The sequence below is a fragment of the Helianthus annuus genome, chromosome 14 (genome assembly GCF_002127325.2).
Source record: "Helianthus annuus cultivar XRQ/B chromosome 14, HanXRQr2.0-SUNRISE, whole genome shotgun sequence".
Taxonomy (NCBI): Eukaryota; Viridiplantae; Streptophyta; class Magnoliopsida; order Asterales; family Asteraceae; genus Helianthus; species Helianthus annuus.
The window spans coordinates 173259411-173276071 of record NC_035446.2 but is presented as its reverse complement, the minus strand read 5'-3'; the positions used below and the strand labels follow the sequence as shown (position 1 = coordinate 173276071).

Here is a 16661-nt window from a genome sequence, read left to right as displayed (position 1 = left end):
TGCGGTTGTCAATAGTCACAAGGTCCGAAATCAAGTGAATGGACTGTGAAAGTGAGTGGCGAATCAAAGAAGAACCACATCAACTATGGGTGAAAGTTATAGAAGCCATTCACAAAAACAGGAGGAAAGTAAATACGATCCCGAAAAATAATAGTTATAGTGGAATATGGAAAACGATTGTCGAAGTGGAGAAGGATATGGAGAAACGGGGCATAAACTTGACAAAAAACTTAATAAGTAAAGTAGGCAAAGGTGACAAAACTCGGTTCTGGTTAGATGTTTGGATCAGCAATGCACCACTAAGGGATGAATTCCCATTGTTGTATCAGCTAGCAAAAGATAAAAAGGCGACGGTACAAACATATTACAAATCGGATCGTAACGGAATCGTGTGGGATTGGGCCTGGACTAGAACACCAAACTCAGATGAAGAAAAGGAACAAATGGAGGAGTTGAAAAACAGTTTATTGAAGTTTCAGCTGACAAGTGTCTCGGATAAGTGGATTTGGAAGAATGATGATAAAAATGAGTTCTCGGTGAAGAGTGTAAGGTGCACACTGGCAAGACAACTAAATCTCAATGAAGATGCAGACAGCTTTATGTGGAACAACTGGACTACTAATAAATGCAGTATGTCCGTATGGCGGGCGGTGCAAGGAAAAATTCCAACTACAACACAATTAAGGCAAAGAGGAATGCAGTTTCCATCAATCATATGCAAGGTGTGCGGCCGAGAAGACGAAACTCCGGATCATGTATTGGTGAAATGTGAGTATGCTAAAGAGGTCTCGGAACAAATTTGGAACTGGGTGAAGATTTCTGGAGTACAAAAACCAGATACAATAAAAGAAATGATTGAAGTCGTAAACGATCTTCAATGGCCGAAAGTGAAAAAGAAAGTCATACACGCGGTCTTCACACTTATGGCATGGCGTATATGGAAGAATCGGAACTCAAAGGTCTTCAAAGAGAGAGGTGAAGCAGTTTTTAAAGTAATCGAGGACATAAAAGAGGAGTCGTTCCAGTGGATGAAGCAAAGAACGAAGATACAAATAGCGTCATGGGAGGAGTGGAAATACTTTTCATGGTTTAAATAAATTCGGTTTGTTGTTTTTCATATGTAAACGTTCTTAATCATTCGGTTCCTGTAGTATCTTGCTATAGGGTCGATGTAAGCTTTTGATGAGTAATAAAATTCCGTTTGCCATTCAAAAAAAGAATAAAACATTGGAAGCCTATAGTTAGACAAATTTTTAATTTTTTATCAAAGTTGTTGGGTTGGAAAGCTAGAAGTCAGTCTTTCTTTCCCGGGGAGATTACCCCTTGCCAAAGCAGCTTTGGGGGCTCATTTATATCTATTTAAAGCTCCTATTAAATTAATCAACATGTGTGAGAAGAAACTTCATTTAATTTGGGGCAAGAATACGATAATCAAACCCAAACAGCTTGAGGGAATTGGAGTTGGTGATATAACTTGGCTCTCGTAGTCGAAAAAGAAAATAGTAGAAAAGACTTTTGTGGACAATAAATTGTTCCCTAAATATAGTTTGGTTGGGGTGGTGGGTAATGGGTGTAAAACTCTTTTTGGGGTGGATCGAGTACCCCTCAATTGTTTTTCTTTAGCAACAAATAAAAATGTGAAGGTGGCCAAGTGTGTTTCCAAGGTAGGTTCTGTTTGCAGTTGGAAATGAGAGTGGAAAAGGAATCCTTGATGAATGGGTCCAACTCGATTCTCGTATGAAAAGGGCTCAAAGTTGGTACGGCAGATGGCTTTGGAAAGCAGTTAGAAATTCGCTTGGGGAGGCACGTGACGTTAAGTGGAGATGGTGGAATAAATGGGCTGTGCTGCAAAAGCCAATTACTTCGTGTCAAAAGCAGGGTGAAACAAAAATCCTTCCAAGTCCATTTATGGCAGATGTGGTGTGGAGGTAGCCAAATCTACTTATAATCTCCTTTTTTCGTGTCTTGCAGCCAAATCTATTTGGTGGATCGTTTTTGCTTGGATTAAGCTTTTGTTCCTAGCCATGGCATGTCTTTGTTGGAGTCGGTCAAAAACTTGCAGGGGTCGTAAGGATGAAAAAAGGTTATTGAGGTGATTATTTTGGCGACGTGGGAGATTTGAAAGTCTAGAAATGATAAAGAATTCAACAACCGATACTCTTCTATCGATACCACGGCAGACAACTTTAAAGTTAACTCTTTTCTTTGGTTAAGAAGTAGGTCTAAATTACAATAGATCTTACTTCACGGTTTGACACACACACACACATTTAAACTGAACCTTTTTTTTTTATTTTGTTTTCCGTATTAATATTCTAAAATAACAATTTACAACAAAAAAAAGACAAATGTATATAACTAATTACGTTTAACTATAAAATCTGATGCTAAGTTTTGACATAAAACACCCAATTAATTAAATTGGTGGACCCAAGACTTTGTGTTAGGTTCGTGGCTGATTCACACCCTAACTACTGGCCGCTATTGCAATTTGCAAACAATCAACAATGATCTGTTTCTCCCCCGATGATCTTTCTCCCTTGTGATGAACATAATATTACCCATCAACATCTGACTGTGATCTGCTTTATTTGATTAGTATTACAAATTTTATGGAAAACATTAGCTAAGAAGAAAGAAACTCATCAGTTAAGCCAGTCCCAAGGCTACCCACACAAATGTAATAATTATACATGTCAATGATAACCTCAGCTGTGGCCTTCCACCACCTGATGTTTCATAATGCGGTGGAGGAGCCAGATTAGGGGGTGCCAACGATGGGGCAGCTGATGAAGAGCAAGCGATTGGAGAGGGTTTCTGAACGTCTATGCTAAGCACACCATCTACGCCGTGGCACCGCACTGAGTACCCATGTGTGCATATATTAGGAGTAACAATTCTAACATTCCCGAGGAAGAAACCCCTTCTGCCACTATTAGAAACCTTAAGCATCAAGTCGGGGTCTGATGTAGGAAGGATGCTATTTGTGGGGAAATGAAGAAGGTGATCAAAAAGCAAAGGGGATGGAATTGAATGGCGGAGCAAGAGGGCTTCAACGCTGTTTTGAAGTATCATGCTTCTGGACAGTGATCTATCACTGGGCATCAAGAAAGTGACATTGCCTTGGAACAGATTAGGTGGAACCATGTTCATAAGCATGACAAAGGTGAAGTAATTTGCTCTCTCCATCTCATCTATGGCTACGTCAATGTCACTCTTTCCACTGGAAATAACCACCGACGAGATCATCATAAAAGCAAAGCTAAAGATCTTGGCATAAGTGGCCATTGTTACAAAAGCTAGCTTAGCTGCTGAGTCCATCCTGAAATAATAATTGTAGGTCAAGCTTCAACACACGTTCTTGATGCTTTAACTACCAGCTAGCTATTTTCATGCTTCTTGCATGACTTCAAGCTCCTTTAAACTTGCCTGGAATTAAACCTACTTGTAGGGCTGAGCAACGGGTCGGAACCGAAACCCGGACCAAAGCCATGAGAACCGAAAACTTGAACCGGGAACCGAACCTTCTAGGGCTGAGCATCGGGATTTCCGCCTACTAAAATAAAATTGTCAACTGGATTACCTTTTTACTCTTTCATCCACATTTAACTTTCTAGTCACCACCTCAAACCTAAACATCAAGCTAGTTCTATAAACAGTGCATTATCTGGTTTCTAGGCTAAACATTTTAGTGTTATGAAATCAAACACACACATGAAAGTGGTGACAGAAAAGGCAACTACAAATAAGTTGAAGTCGGAGGCAGTTTCTGAAATACAATGTACAAATGAGAGTCATCTACTCTAGAGTCTACACTGCATAATGTCTTTACAGTTTTCATGTAATTTAGACAAACGGAACACTACATTAACCAGAACAAGAAGACCAATCGCAGATTTATAATGGATTATTTATGGCATACAATTTACAAGTCGCTACTGGCATATTTTTTCTTATTGATGGCGGGCAACCAACTCCTCATGTAACCTACTGAACACTAACTTAACAGGGATGCACGCAACTGCTGTAGGCAATGGCTCCGGCTTCATCATCCCTTCATCTTCATAACACACCAAATCCATAATCGGCTGCTGCTGCTGCTGCTGCTGGGTCCCACCTATAGAAGATAGAGTTCTTGTTTTTTGGTTGCTAGATGAAGTGCCGGTCTTCCTATGATGCGCCTTTTTCAGGAGTTTTCTTGATTTACGATTCCCTCTGCCATCTTCATCTACCAGATACTCGTCTTGATCTTCCTCCAAAGTTGATAAATGGGGTGGTCGGGGAACGCGACACTTGGCAGTCCTTCTGGCGGTCCTCCAGGGTTGAAGTGTTGAGTCGTAAGCAGCAGCAGCGGCTAATGATTCATCATCAGCAGCAGAAAGCAGGATGAAATCAGAGGAAGTGTCTTGTAGGGTCTCAACAGGGATAGGGTGGCCTACAATTGCCTTGTCATTCAACTTACTCATGAGGGAAATCATGGGCACATGTTCTCTCTGATAACCTGATTGGACCCCTACATCCACGTCAATCAACATGGACTTGATCCTGCTGCTGCTGCTGCTGCTAACATATACAGGATCATGGTGGTAGTATCCTCCTCCTTTGAAACACGACTCAGGCTCCGGGTCCTCCCAATTGATGATGCCATAAGTCTCCTCTTTCATCCATGCTCCTGAACTCAACACCTTTCTCTCTGTGTTCTTGCGACTATTTCTTTTCCCTTTTAGCTGCCATTTCGAGACAGTCTGTAGCTGTAGAGAATCCTCGCTATCTTCCGAGTCATCGTCGCTCATGCTCTCATGCTCCATTGCACCTTCAGATCTTCCAAATGACTTTGGTATAAACTCAATGTCTTCTTCACCTTCATCTAACCACAAATCCATATTTATACAAAAATCAAAGATTAGATTTCTAAATGTCAATTCACAAGAAGCAACAAGACACATAGTGAGACCAGAAGAATTAAGGATCCTCCAAGCAACCATTATTTTTTTTATTAGTGTGGAAATTGTAAACTGAACACATTTTAACAAATAATAAGAATAGCATCCCAATACAGAATGTATGTATGTATGTATGATGATGATGATTCCTTCATTTAGGTATGTTTAATCCAACTTTTAATTATTTATCTACTTATTTAACAGCCTTCAGAATTCATTACGGGTCCTTCAAATCCCCTTGCCACACTGCTAGACATCATAAACCTGGTTTTTCAGTCTCTCTGTGTTATGTTTTTTTTATGATAGTATGGTTAACTAAAGAAAACTGAACCAGGTTAACTCTGGCCTATGTTTATGTGTCCAAACACTGAACCATCCTTACGCCTTCTTGCAATCTTGACTGAACCATCTCCTTGGTTTAGAAAGCGCGCTTAAGCGCAAAGCGACCCTAGGCGCAAAGAGCTGCGCCATGTGTGACATAAGACGAGCTCTGTACAAAAAGCGAGCTTTTTTTGAAAAAAAATCCCACTGAGGTGCGGTTTTTGTACAGAAGGTGTTTTTGTGCTTTAAAGTGTTATACATGTAGCTAAAATGATTGTACATTAAGTGATTTATACATTAAATCATATATAAACCTTAATTATCACTATATTTAGGGTAAGGGAAGCCTATATAGGATATATATAAAAAATATATATAAGCACCTTGCGCCCCACGTACAAAAAAGCCCACCGCTTTTGCGATTTGCGCTTTGATTTTAGACCTTGTCGCTTTTGCGCGCGTCACACTTTTTTAAACCAAGACCATCTCATATTGGAAAAAACATCTTTTTTTAATTTTGGACTTTGAACTAATATACATATAAGGTAATACTGCAGAAGAGAATGTATGTAATATGTATTATTGTTAACTAGGTATGAATGCGGAAGGCACACCTAAGGCATACAAAAATGAAAAATAATGAAGAAAGAGACCTGAAAGTGCAGCAGAGGCATCATAAGTGTCTGACATCAGAGATTCAGTGCCAGAAGAGTCAGTTTCAGTGTCTTCATTAGATCCAGTGGTGTTGTTCTCTTCACTCAATCCAGTGGGGCTTTTTTCAAACTTGGGTTCCACCTGGTCAGGGAGAGTATGTGTATAGTCAAAGCTGTCACCTATATCATTGCCAACCATTGTTGCAGTGTCTCTCTGCTCCTCCTTCCCTGATTGTAACTGCTGCTGCTGCTGCAAGGGTTGAATGTAGGGAGAGTATTTAGCACTACTCTTGAGTACCTGAACAAGAGGGCGACGCCTATCACGCCTCTTATTCAATGTTTCTTCAATATTACTATTCCCCTCTTGTTGTGACCTTTTCCTTTTGTCCAGCAGAGTTTTACTGATGACTACCTCATCAGCAGCAGCAGCAACATGGTTATGGGAACCATTTGAATCAGCAGCCGCCAAGGGAGAAAGTTTATAGTTGAGAGGAAGAGGACCAGCCACGCCAAGTTCTTGCAAACCTCTCAATCTAGGACGTACTTCGGGGCTGTTATCATCTGCTGCTGCTGCTGCTGGTGCTGGGAAAGAAAGACCATTTGTCTTCTTCTCCTCAAGAGACAGATTGTCACATGTTGACTTTAGCATTAGTAAGTTGTTGTTGTTGTTGTTGTTGCCGTATTTCTTTTCCATGAGTTGTTTCTCAAGCTCAAGAGCATGAAGGATGGCATCTTCCCTGCGTGCATACTTCTCTCTTTTCTTTGGAGGCATTCCCTGGGAAGCTTCGGCCCTCTCGATGCAGTCATCAAACTCACCACAGCGAAAGGGTTTAACTCGCTTCGACTTCTCCAGATTGTACCAGTCTCTGCCCAATGTCAAACAAACCTTAGATGAAGATCCCTCAAGGACGACGACGATACATGATGATGATGATGATAAGTAACAAATCGTAAAGTAATTAACTATATTTGTAAAGAAAGGAAAGGAGGACTGGACTTACACACTGGCATCTTCCCTGCCAAGAAGTTTGACAGGGGTTCCAGATCTGGGAGACATGAGATGCGAAGCAGAGAGCTCGTCAGAGCCCAGTATCTTACCCGGCCACCACGACCCGTTACGCCTCCGAACCCACACGATGGTCCCAACACCGGAATCAACCATGCCCCCCGTTTCTGCTTCCATCATCTCTTTTTCTAGCTGATTCAGTTACTAAACCTCCACATTGAATTGAAGATGTAGGGTTAGGGCTCACATTCAAATTGGGGCTATTTCATATCTGGAGATTATTAATTATTTCAAAATAATAATAATAATAATAATTAATAATGTTAGTAGTCGATCGGCAAAACTCCCCGGAGCGGACTCTCTCTCTCTATCAATCCTTCACCTTCTTCACCTTCACGCGGAGACAATCGCACGACACGTTTTTATCTTAAATCTCCAATAAATTCAAGATTTACCAAATTATACTATTAAAAATTAGATTAATAATATTAATAATAATAATAATAATAAATAAGCCATATCTTTTTGTAGCATCACGACATATTAAAACACGAACACAAAACAAGTAAATACGAATTTGATAATAAACAGGTTACATGAACACAACATGTTATAACACAAAAATTTATCAGTGTATCATACGACTTGTGAAGACATGAATACATGTTAAGACACGAGCATGTCCTAGAGGGGTGGTGAGAGGACGCCAACAGTGGAGACGTGTTGTTGAGAGGGAGACGCGGTTACGAGTTGCGATGTTTGAGATTTCAAAATTAGGATTATGTTTTTCACCCATGGCATTATAGCTTAGTGGTATCTTAGGGGTGGGATAAGACTTATGACCATTAGGTCATGGGTTCGATTCTCACAAAGGGGGTTTTTCCAGATTTATTGGGTTTCCTCCTGAATTGGTGTATAGGCATTATTGCCTAGTGGGGATGGATATGATCGGGTGGTTCTGCTGGTGGCACGATGATACTACAGTGGTCCGTCAGTGATCCAAATTTGCCGTTTAAAAAAAAAAAAAGGATTATGTTTTTCCTTTTTCTCATATATTAAAACCCCACCCCACTTCCTATTTTTCTAAATAAAAATTATTAATATGTCATAATGGGTGCCTAACATGTTAACAAGTTTCTTAACTATTTAGACACAAAATTAACTAGTGTTATCATGTCGACCTGTTTAAAACACGAAACCTGTTAAAGATCAAACACTAACCTGTTAAGGCCATGTCGTTTCGTGACATGTTTCATGTCTGTCTCTGACATTGTCGTTCCTAGCTCCCATGTTTCCAAATCTTGTAATTTTCATCCAGTTTGTTAACAATATGCCTCTATTTCATTTTTTACGTATCAGTTCATTTTTTAACGCTAGATCAAGTACAATTTTAATCAATTTGAATCAATTGTTTGTAAGGCCTAAAAACCCGGAAACCTTACTTGTGGATACAATGGCATCACATGTAGTTTTAGACTAAAAATTCAAACAACCACAACAAAAGTCATAAAATAAACTAAAGTGTACAAATGATAAAACGTCTAACACAGTCTCAAAATCAACATCAGTTCAATGGATAATGCCAATGTCTACTAAAAGAAAGTTGGATTGGGGAGCCGCCATCCAGGGACATCAATCACTAACCTGACACACGTGCAAAATGAGTTGTCAGTATCGCTAGGTGAGTTCTATTAAGCGAGTAAAACAAGTAATCAGTTGCAAACATTACAGACATGATAAGTCTCAAAACACATTTTCGTAAAAACATTTTAGAACATTAACCTTCAAAATAAGCTTTCTAAAAGAAACATTTTTCATTTGGGTGCTCACCACCCTTTGGCCTCTCGTCACCTCAATGCAAGAATCTGTCTACATCATTTTTGACACGATGTCACCTTAACGCAACAACGACCCACATCAAAAGACGTTTGCCACCTCAACACAGCTACCGTGTATGTATTGGACATATTGTCACCTCAACGCAACATGACCCATCATCTTGGGTTCAAGTCACCTCAACGTGCCAATTACCCATATAAGACTCGTCCCTGCCCTAGACAAAGACTACTAACATACGCAACTCTAAAATCACGTTTAAAGTCAAAAAACACATAGGCGTATATTTCAAACATCTAAACATTCATGTAAAACATCTTTATGCTAATGTCATTGAAATCATATCATCGTTCAAAACATTAAATCATGTGCATCAGTCCTAATATAGTTATGTAACACCTCGGTAATTTATATCGAATCATATGGCAACCTGTGTCCAATCAACTCTCAAATATGCAAAATTATTCGAACGAGAGGGACTAAATATGTAAAATTGTGGAAGATTGGATGTGGAGGGATCATTTGTCAAAAATTGCCAAAGTTTGGCTTCTGAAAGACCCTTACGGACCGCAAGGCATATGCCTTACGGACCGTAAGGTAGTTATGATTATTTTATTCTGATAAGTCCCTTACGGACCGCAAGTCTTATGCCTTACGGACCGTAAGGAATTTGAAACCATGGACGCATTAAGGTCCTTACGGACCGTAAGCCATTACCTTTACGGTCTGTAATGGGTTGTGCCTGCAGTTTGTGCAGCCTGCCACGGCAGCCTACACTTTGTGACACCTCTCCCGCGAATTAACACCATCTCTCTGGTTCTTACACCTCCTTAGACACTAGTAATCACCTGAGAATTAGTAACGGTACCGGTACCGAATATACCAGTACTGGTACCCAAAAAACAAGGAAAAATTAGTAACGGTACCGGTACCGAATATACCGGTTCGGTACCGACATCAATACGATACCGGTATTTACTGGTGTTTTATCCGTGAATATCGGTACCTACGGTACCGAAAAACGAGGAAAATGGGTACCTATACCGAATATACATAGTACGGTTCGGTACTGATACCCGGTACCAAATGCCCATCCTTAGTTCAAACAGAGCAGACCAAAGAAAGTAAAAAACACAGTTGAAAAAATTAACGTGAAAAGAGAAAGGGCTCTGCAGTTGAGAGGAGTTCAGGGTGAACGGGGTGGAAGTAGTAAGGGGTGCGGTACCGCTAGGGGAACACTGCCGCCGACCCCTTATATCACGCGGCAAATTTGAAAAGCGGGGACTCTTCACCGCACACATATATAACCGTTGGACATGAAAGATGACCGTTGGGGGGTGCTTTTAACGGCTATATGGCCATTTGATTAAAAAAAAAACAATTAAATACCTTATAAATATTACCATTTTACATTCCATTTTTTCACCCAATTCACAAACTCTCAAAGCATACTATGGATAGACAAAACAAGGGCGATGACAAGAAAAAAGTCTCGGGTTCCGGTTCGAAGGCGAGGGGGCGCGGCTCGCAAAGTAGACGAGGCGGATCGAGTGTGTACCAACCCAACTATCCACCACAAAGTAGGCGATGGGGCGCGGCTTGCAAAGAAGAGGAAGAACTTGAAGCTGAAGAAGAAGCCGAACATGAACGAAAAGGAAAAGGGGGTAAGGCAGATTCACAACGAAGAAACAAGAAGAGGTGTTAACGATGATGTATGTGCATTGTAGTCTTAACAAGAAAAAAGGAAATGCCCAAAAATCGGAAGGTTTTTGGAAGAAAGTTCTCGTACACTACAATGCAACCGTTGGAGGAAGTTCGCGGACCGTTCATCAAATCCGTCCGAAATGGAAAGCTATGCAGGCAAAGTTGAACTTATTCAACAGTTTTTGGCATCAAGCAGTATAATTTTTTACGTTTACATATTCCTTATTTTTTACCCTAAGATATTCTTATTTTTTACCTTAATATAATTTATATTTTTATTATATGATCGTTTACGTCCTAGCGGGAGTGACGATGCTTATGTTATGAACAAGCGCTAAAAGATTACCAAAAGCAACATTCGGGTGGCTTTCCTCATATTGAGGCGTGATAGGTGGTTAGAAAGCATTAGAAATGGGCCCCAGTACCATTGGTGGGTGAGGAGAGTGGTAGTTCGGGGCAGAAATGAAAGTCATCGGATTCGGGTAACTACCAGGCGGGTATACCGAATTCCAAATTCGCTAGTGATATACCCGACATAAACGTAGACCCCTCTCCAACAAGGCAAAAAAGGAAAGAGAAAAAAGATAAAGGACTCGCAACATCGAGCGAAAGCTCAATTGGTATGTCCGACAAGCTCCAAGAATACAAATTTATGAAACAATAGTTGGTGGAAATTAAAAAGAAACAAGAGGAAAAATATATGGAGTTGGCGGATGAACATCGAGAGACGTTATTAGGTTTGATAAGGATCTGGAGACGTTAGCAGGCCACACGACAATGTTCCACCGGAGATGTTGGAAATCACACTAGCCCGAAAACGCGAGATCACAAAAAAATATAATTGGCCATGTAGTTTCTAAATTTTTTATGGTTTTATTTTTTTAGTAGGTTTAATTTTATGTAATGTTTTTTTTAATTTAGTTAATGTAATTTTAGTTAGTTTATTTTAATGTAATGTTTTTGTTAATTTAATCTACTTTTATTTTGTTAAAATTATGTTTCATTTATTAATTAAGTAGTTTAAGTAAAAGAAAAAAAAATTAGTTTACCTCCATGGCATGAGTGGAAACCACCCCTTGTCTTTTTTGGGCAAGAGTTGGGTATGAGAGAAGAAATAACATGACACATCATGATTGGGTGGGTAGAAATTTTCTCCCATCTCATAAGGGTGCACCCCCTTCACCCTCATAGGCATAAAAATTGAACGCTATAACTGTGAGTGCAAAGTTAGTTACAAAGATACGGTAAATTATTAGTATTACTATTGTTATTATTATTAAAAAAACATTTTCTATGTGAACGCTATTTTCTTTTCAAGTTTTAAATTCACCACTTAAACTATATATTATATACGCCTTTTAACCTATTTAATTTCTTGGTATTTCGAGTTTCTCTAATAGCGTGACGAATCAAATCAAATCAAACTCCCCCCACGTAACAAACCGACCCGATGCTGACCGAACTCCCGCCGCATCGCGTGAGGGAATCCCACTAGCTTACACACTCCGAAAGCCAAAATAGCAAACCAGTATGGTTTATAGTTGTGTTCAACCTCTTCTAACCATTATTCAAGACACACTTGGTCATAAGAAGCAACAGATGACAAATAGTTAATACGTGCCGAGCATGCTTTGAAAAAATCAAATCTGTATTTTGTGATATGACCTGGAAAAGTAAGTGTATATATATTGATTGTGTGTTAAAACGTACATAAGAACTCCATATAAGGGAATAATTTTGCACCTGAAAACCTTCTAGATATGATAACTATATAACTAGAATTGTTCAACTGAATCAAAGGGGTGAGGGGAAGAAGTTAAAATGTAACTTACTGAAAGAAATAGTAAATCATGTGGGGGTCCGAAACTGATATCACACACCATAGCAGCATAGCCCTTATCTACAGGATTCAGAAGTTGAAAATATATTAGTATATAACTTCAACAATCATACAACTACTACTACTGTACCCCGTTTTACTTTCGTAAATTTCCTTATGTTTGCAAAATACAAATGAAGAAAACCACTTGACTCACAGGTGTTCAAATTCAAAACGGGAACTATCCAAGGTCTTAAGCTTCTCCAACTCTGGTCCAGCGGCAATTCCAGGATCCACATAACACAACTAAAAGAGACCACACCATTATGTCAGCAAGCAGGTAGGTAGGTTACTAAACCCAATACAATCGGTGCATGCATATAACCAACCTGGTACTCCGTCTTCTTGAGAGTGTGAACCCCTCTTTTTATAAACCTTTGCCATCCAACTTTCTTGCTCAGGCAACTTTCTAAAACTTGTGTTTTCTGACAACATTTATGTAGTATAATAATGTTAACATCAGGCATGTGTTTACTTCTGTACACAACCACCCCCCAAAAGAGTAAAGAAAAGGGCTAAAACAAATTTTCTAATTCAAAAAATACAGACAAAAACTGATCCAAACTCCAAAACCCAATTGTAAAGTAGCTTTTAGATCCATGTCACTACACCCAATGCAGTGCATCAATAACAAAACACCCACATTGCACATACAGTCAGAGAGCATGTGTTGTACTCACATGAGCAGGATCTAAAATTAGAAGATTGGATTGCTGCATCCCATTTGGAAGATTTTTCAATTGAATTCCAACTATAGTTCTTGAATGCCCATCGTGCTGGAAATACAAGGGCCTGCTCAAATACAAGATGGAAACACAATGAACCATCCTGACATATAATAAATGCTAATTAAATAGGAAACAGGGATTAGACTTACGCTTTTTCAGTGACAACAACTTGGTTGCAGCCTGATCTGCTGAGCCTACTGTTGTCAGAAAAGTAAGACCACACCCAGTTGGCAAGGAGCTGCTGGCCATTGACCGATTCAGGGCAACATTTAGCATTACTACTAGAGCCTGGATCAGACGCATCTGATCGATTCAGATATTTATCCATTGGCCCAATAACTTGTGGGGGTTTTACAACATCATCTGGGGGGTTTGAAAAACAGAAATCCGCAATGCAAGCACGAAGCCCAAAAGAACGAAAAAGTGCAGCACACTCAGTGGTGCCAATCCAAGTTCGTTTCCCGTATATCTTTTGATCAAAATCATTTGATCCTGCTGCATCAAATCCCTTCCCCCATGCAATTTCAAGCCATCGTTGGAGTGAAGGGATATCAGGCACAAACCCAACTCCTCCAAATAGAACCTCCCTTGCTTCTTGCCTTTGGACAAGCAAATGAGAGGCAAGCATTTGGATGTTTCGCCACCCACACCCCCACCCAACATCTTCAAACTTTAAGCTCTGGAAATGATCAGTGTAACCTGACAATATATTTATAGAATTCCCAGACTCCGACTCTAAACAGTTCTTCAACAAGGTCATAAAACCATGCTTCACCTCACGCTTAAGGTTGGCATCCCTCACCTGTAAACGACGAATATTTTCTTCAGAACTAACACTTGCTGCTGCTTGCATGGGATTGTCAACCTGCCATATCCAAAGATTAAAATTACTAATAAGTGCCTGAGCTTTTTGGAGGCTGTGTGCACATGTAGTTGCATATAAGCCCTAAAATTAAAAAAAAAAAAAAAAAAAAAGTGTCATCTATCTAGAAGATGCAGTATCACTCTAGCATTTCATTCACTGATTCAAATTCTTAACCAGACCTTTCTGCATGACATTGTAAAAATACGAGAGATTTTAGGAGCCAACAGTCTACAATCTATAAAAATCCTATAAGCAATCTAGTACAGCCGGTATATGATTATTCACTCTGGAGAAACTAATGATATTCAGCGGGCGTCCATTTGTTTAGCCCTAGGTTTTGCAGAGTGGAAACAATTAAAAAAAGATTCACAAACCGAGATATTATGATTCGCCAATCGGACATCCTGATCCTCATCCTCGAAGTGATTGTTGGCGTGCCTGCATCACATCACAAACATGTATATGAAGAGACGAAAACACAAATCGAGTGATGCTGATAGATAGATAGATACCTCTGGAGTTCTGTTGAAAGAACTTGAAGCGTGCAAAAAGGGCAAGATGACCACATCAATTCAATTCTTCCACATCAAATCCATTCATTTCCAATATATACCAACACTTTAATCGCTTCACTTTCTGAATTAAAAAAATTCAAAACTATATGTACAAATCAACTAGAGTTATCCTATCCACCATTTTATACCCTATAAATACACTAAAAACAACTAAATATTCTCTCCTCTTTCAATTAAATAATAATATTTTATACCTTTATTATTACTTTTTCACCCTCCTCTACTCACAACCACTTTCAAAATTTATTAAAAAATTATACAGGGTGAACAGTGTCCCTCCAAATATACAAATGAACAGTAACATTTTCTCTCTACTCCACTCACAAACACTTAAACCACTTTTTATAATTTAAAAACCTTTCTCTCAAGATTTGATGGATAGAATGTGAATGCTCTTAGCTCGGTAATGTTATGTATCTTATAAAATTTTTAAATATATGCGTCTTCGATCCCCAGTTTTTTAAACATAAAATTTACTTATATATAATTTTTAGGTTCGGTGACTTCCGAGCCCCTGATGAAAATTTTCAAGCTTCGCCACTGGTTGAAAGTGGTTGGTGCGTCGGAGGTGGGCGGTGAGGTGTGTTGGAGGTGACGGGTTGAAACGCCGAATTTCAAGACTCAATGAAGTCCAGAATTGTAACACCCCGTTTTGTAGACAATAAAAATATATAAAATTTTTATTTCATATGTTATCAAACGAGTAAGATGGTCATTTGAAATATGAGAAACCTAAATGAATATTTAGTAGTATAGGAGACCGTTTAATAACAATAATATAATATATTATATTTAACGCTACTCCATTTTTAATGAAACTTACGTCTAAACGTAGAGAAAAATAAGCTCATCCATCCCAAGCTAACAAATAAAGTATATTAATATCAAAGGAGCTTAGATACTGGGTCGGGCATACTCACACATCCTAAGCTAGACACAAGCTTAACTTATTAAGTTTTCACAAAATCACAAAATGGCAATCAGAAAAATTAAGTATTTCTAAATACTTAATTGGCTTAAATCAGTGGCTCTGATACCACCTTTTTTCTGTCATTACCCCTGACCCGCCGCGGGACAGAAACCCGTGGTATGGATTATTTAATTTGGCAGCGGAAATATTTGACAGGATCTTTTTAAACTGAAAATGCCCAATTATTTTATTTCACAATTTGGGACAAACCCCATAATTTACAATAAAGGGGATTTCACGAGGAAATCACTGGCTTTTACAAAACATGTTTATTTATTTTATTGAGCCACCTCTTCAAGTTTTTAGTGCTACCTAGCACTTTTCCTTGATTTACAGTAAGTCACCTGAAACATGTTTAAAAAGATTTTTATCGGAGAAATACTGACGAGTCATTTAATTTGCACAAAAGACACATTGTTATAAATTTACAGCATTAAGGGTTTTTATATTTGCCCTATCGTATAATTAACCGGTTCAGTTGTCACTCGACCGAATCTATGACTGTGGACGTATCACTAATTAGGCTCCCCCACCTAACAGTGATAAATCGTTAGTATTAATGTGCACAAAACCCCCCACATACTGCCAGTAATTAAAGATTAGCAAAGACTTAATCACTGCAAAGTATAACTGGAAAACATTTAGGGTTTTGTAAAGCAACTTGATAAAAAAAGAATGACTCACATTGCAAGTTTAACCGGACAGAACCTTGCCTACTGATTTAACCTCGTAACCTAGTTTAAATAACAATGCATACGAAACTATGTCAGTAACTTAATACAACATTTACGATAAGCTCACGAAATCAAAACCCTCACGACGAATGACAAAGTATAGCCCGAATTCGGGCAGCACTTAAACATCCATCGGATTGGTTTCAATCGACCGGACATTGTATCGTAGCAGTGATCGAGTTAATACCCTGTAATCGTAGCAGCGTTTCCCTACTTAGAATTACGATTTTGAGCAGTAAACTTCGTTTTTGAACAAAATTTTCGAACACAGATGAACTGCTCATGCACCAGCAATTTATAGCAACTTTTTAGGTTTTACGCGGCCCGCGTAAACCTTAATAAGAACTTACGCGGCCCGCGAGGGCCACCGGTGTCACACCCCAACCGATGGCGGAATCATCGGGGCATGGCACTGAGCGAAACAGATTGTCCAGAAGTTTCCACAAC

At 39.1% G+C, this 16661-nt stretch overlaps 3 protein-coding genes across 6 annotated transcripts; all 3 read right to left on the bottom strand.

Annotated features, from left to right (window-relative positions):
• Positions 1-2331: 2331 nt before the first annotated feature.
• LOC110905175 (FAS1 domain-containing protein SELMODRAFT_448915) lies at positions 2332-3316 on the bottom strand. The gene has a single exon (XM_022151069.2). The coding sequence runs from the start codon at positions 3286-3288 to the stop codon at positions 2650-2652; it is 639 nt and encodes a 212-aa protein (XP_022006761.1). The 5' UTR covers positions 3289-3316; the 3' UTR covers positions 2332-2649.
• A 408-nt stretch (positions 3317-3724) lies between these two features.
• Positions 3725-7352, bottom strand: LOC110905174 (uncharacterized protein At1g51745). Of its 2 annotated transcripts, none has more exons than XM_022151067.2 (3): positions 6919-7352; positions 5918-6783; positions 3725-4867 (listed from the first exon to the last, which is right to left on the bottom strand). In XM_022151067.2, the coding sequence occupies exons 1-3, from the start codon at positions 7101-7103 to the stop codon at positions 3954-3956; spliced, it is 1965 nt and encodes a 654-aa protein (XP_022006759.1). In that variant the 5' UTR covers positions 7104-7352; the 3' UTR covers positions 3725-3953. The 2 variants fall into 2 exon arrangements, with proteins under 2 accessions (XP_022006759.1, XP_022006760.1); XM_022151068.2 differs by having other exon boundaries at positions 3725-4861.
• Positions 7353-8311: 959 nt separating this feature from the next.
• On the bottom strand, positions 8312-14603 carry LOC110905176 (zinc finger-containing ubiquitin peptidase 1). Of its 3 annotated transcripts, XM_022151071.2 has the most exons (9): positions 14448-14602; positions 14310-14373; positions 13220-13935; positions 13023-13134; positions 12672-12767; positions 12500-12588; positions 12296-12363; positions 9477-9647; positions 8378-8567 (listed from the first exon to the last, which is right to left on the bottom strand). In XM_022151071.2, exons 1-7 carry the CDS (start codon positions 14501-14503, stop codon positions 12360-12362), a joined length of 1137 nt encoding a protein of 378 aa, XP_022006763.1. In that variant the 5' UTR covers positions 14504-14602; the 3' UTR covers positions 8378-8567; positions 9477-9647; positions 12296-12359. The 3 variants fall into 3 exon arrangements, with proteins under 3 accessions (XP_022006764.1, XP_022006762.1, XP_022006763.1); XM_022151072.2 differs by lacking the exon at positions 9477-9647 and having other exon boundaries at positions 8312-8567; positions 13220-13872; positions 14448-14603; XM_022151070.2 differs by lacking the exon at positions 9477-9647 and having other exon boundaries at positions 8312-8567.
• Positions 14604-16661: the final 2058 nt, after the last annotated feature.

Bases quoted from the DNA above. Each gene is read 5' to 3' on its own strand.
- LOC110905175 (XM_022151069.2), bottom strand. From the start codon at position 3,288: ATGGCCACTTATGCCAAGATCTTTAGCTTTGCTTTTATGATGATCTCG.
- LOC110905174 (XM_022151067.2), bottom strand. From the start codon at position 7,103: ATGATGGAAGCAGAAACGGGGGGCATGGTTGATTCCGGTGTTGGGACC. The intron at 6,784-6,918 runs GTAAGTCCAGTC...GACATTGGGCAG, and splicing joins GGCAGGGAAGATGCCAGTGT to AGACTGGTACAATCTGGAGA. The intron at 4,868-5,917 runs GTCTCTTTCTTC...ATTTGTGGTTAG, and splicing joins TGCCTCTGCTGCACTTTCAG to ATGAAGGTGAAGAAGACATT.
- LOC110905176 (XM_022151070.2), bottom strand. From the start codon at position 14,503: ATGTGGTCATCTTGCCCTTTTTGCACGCTTCAAGTTCTTTCAACAGAA. The intron at 13,135-13,219 runs GTAAGTCTAATC...GTATTTGAGCAG, and splicing joins GTTGTTGTCACTGAAAAAGC to GCCCTTGTATTTCCAGCACG. The intron at 12,768-13,022 runs GTGAGTACAACA...AAATGTTGTCAG, and splicing joins TAATTTTAGATCCTGCTCAT to AAAACACAAGTTTTAGAAAG.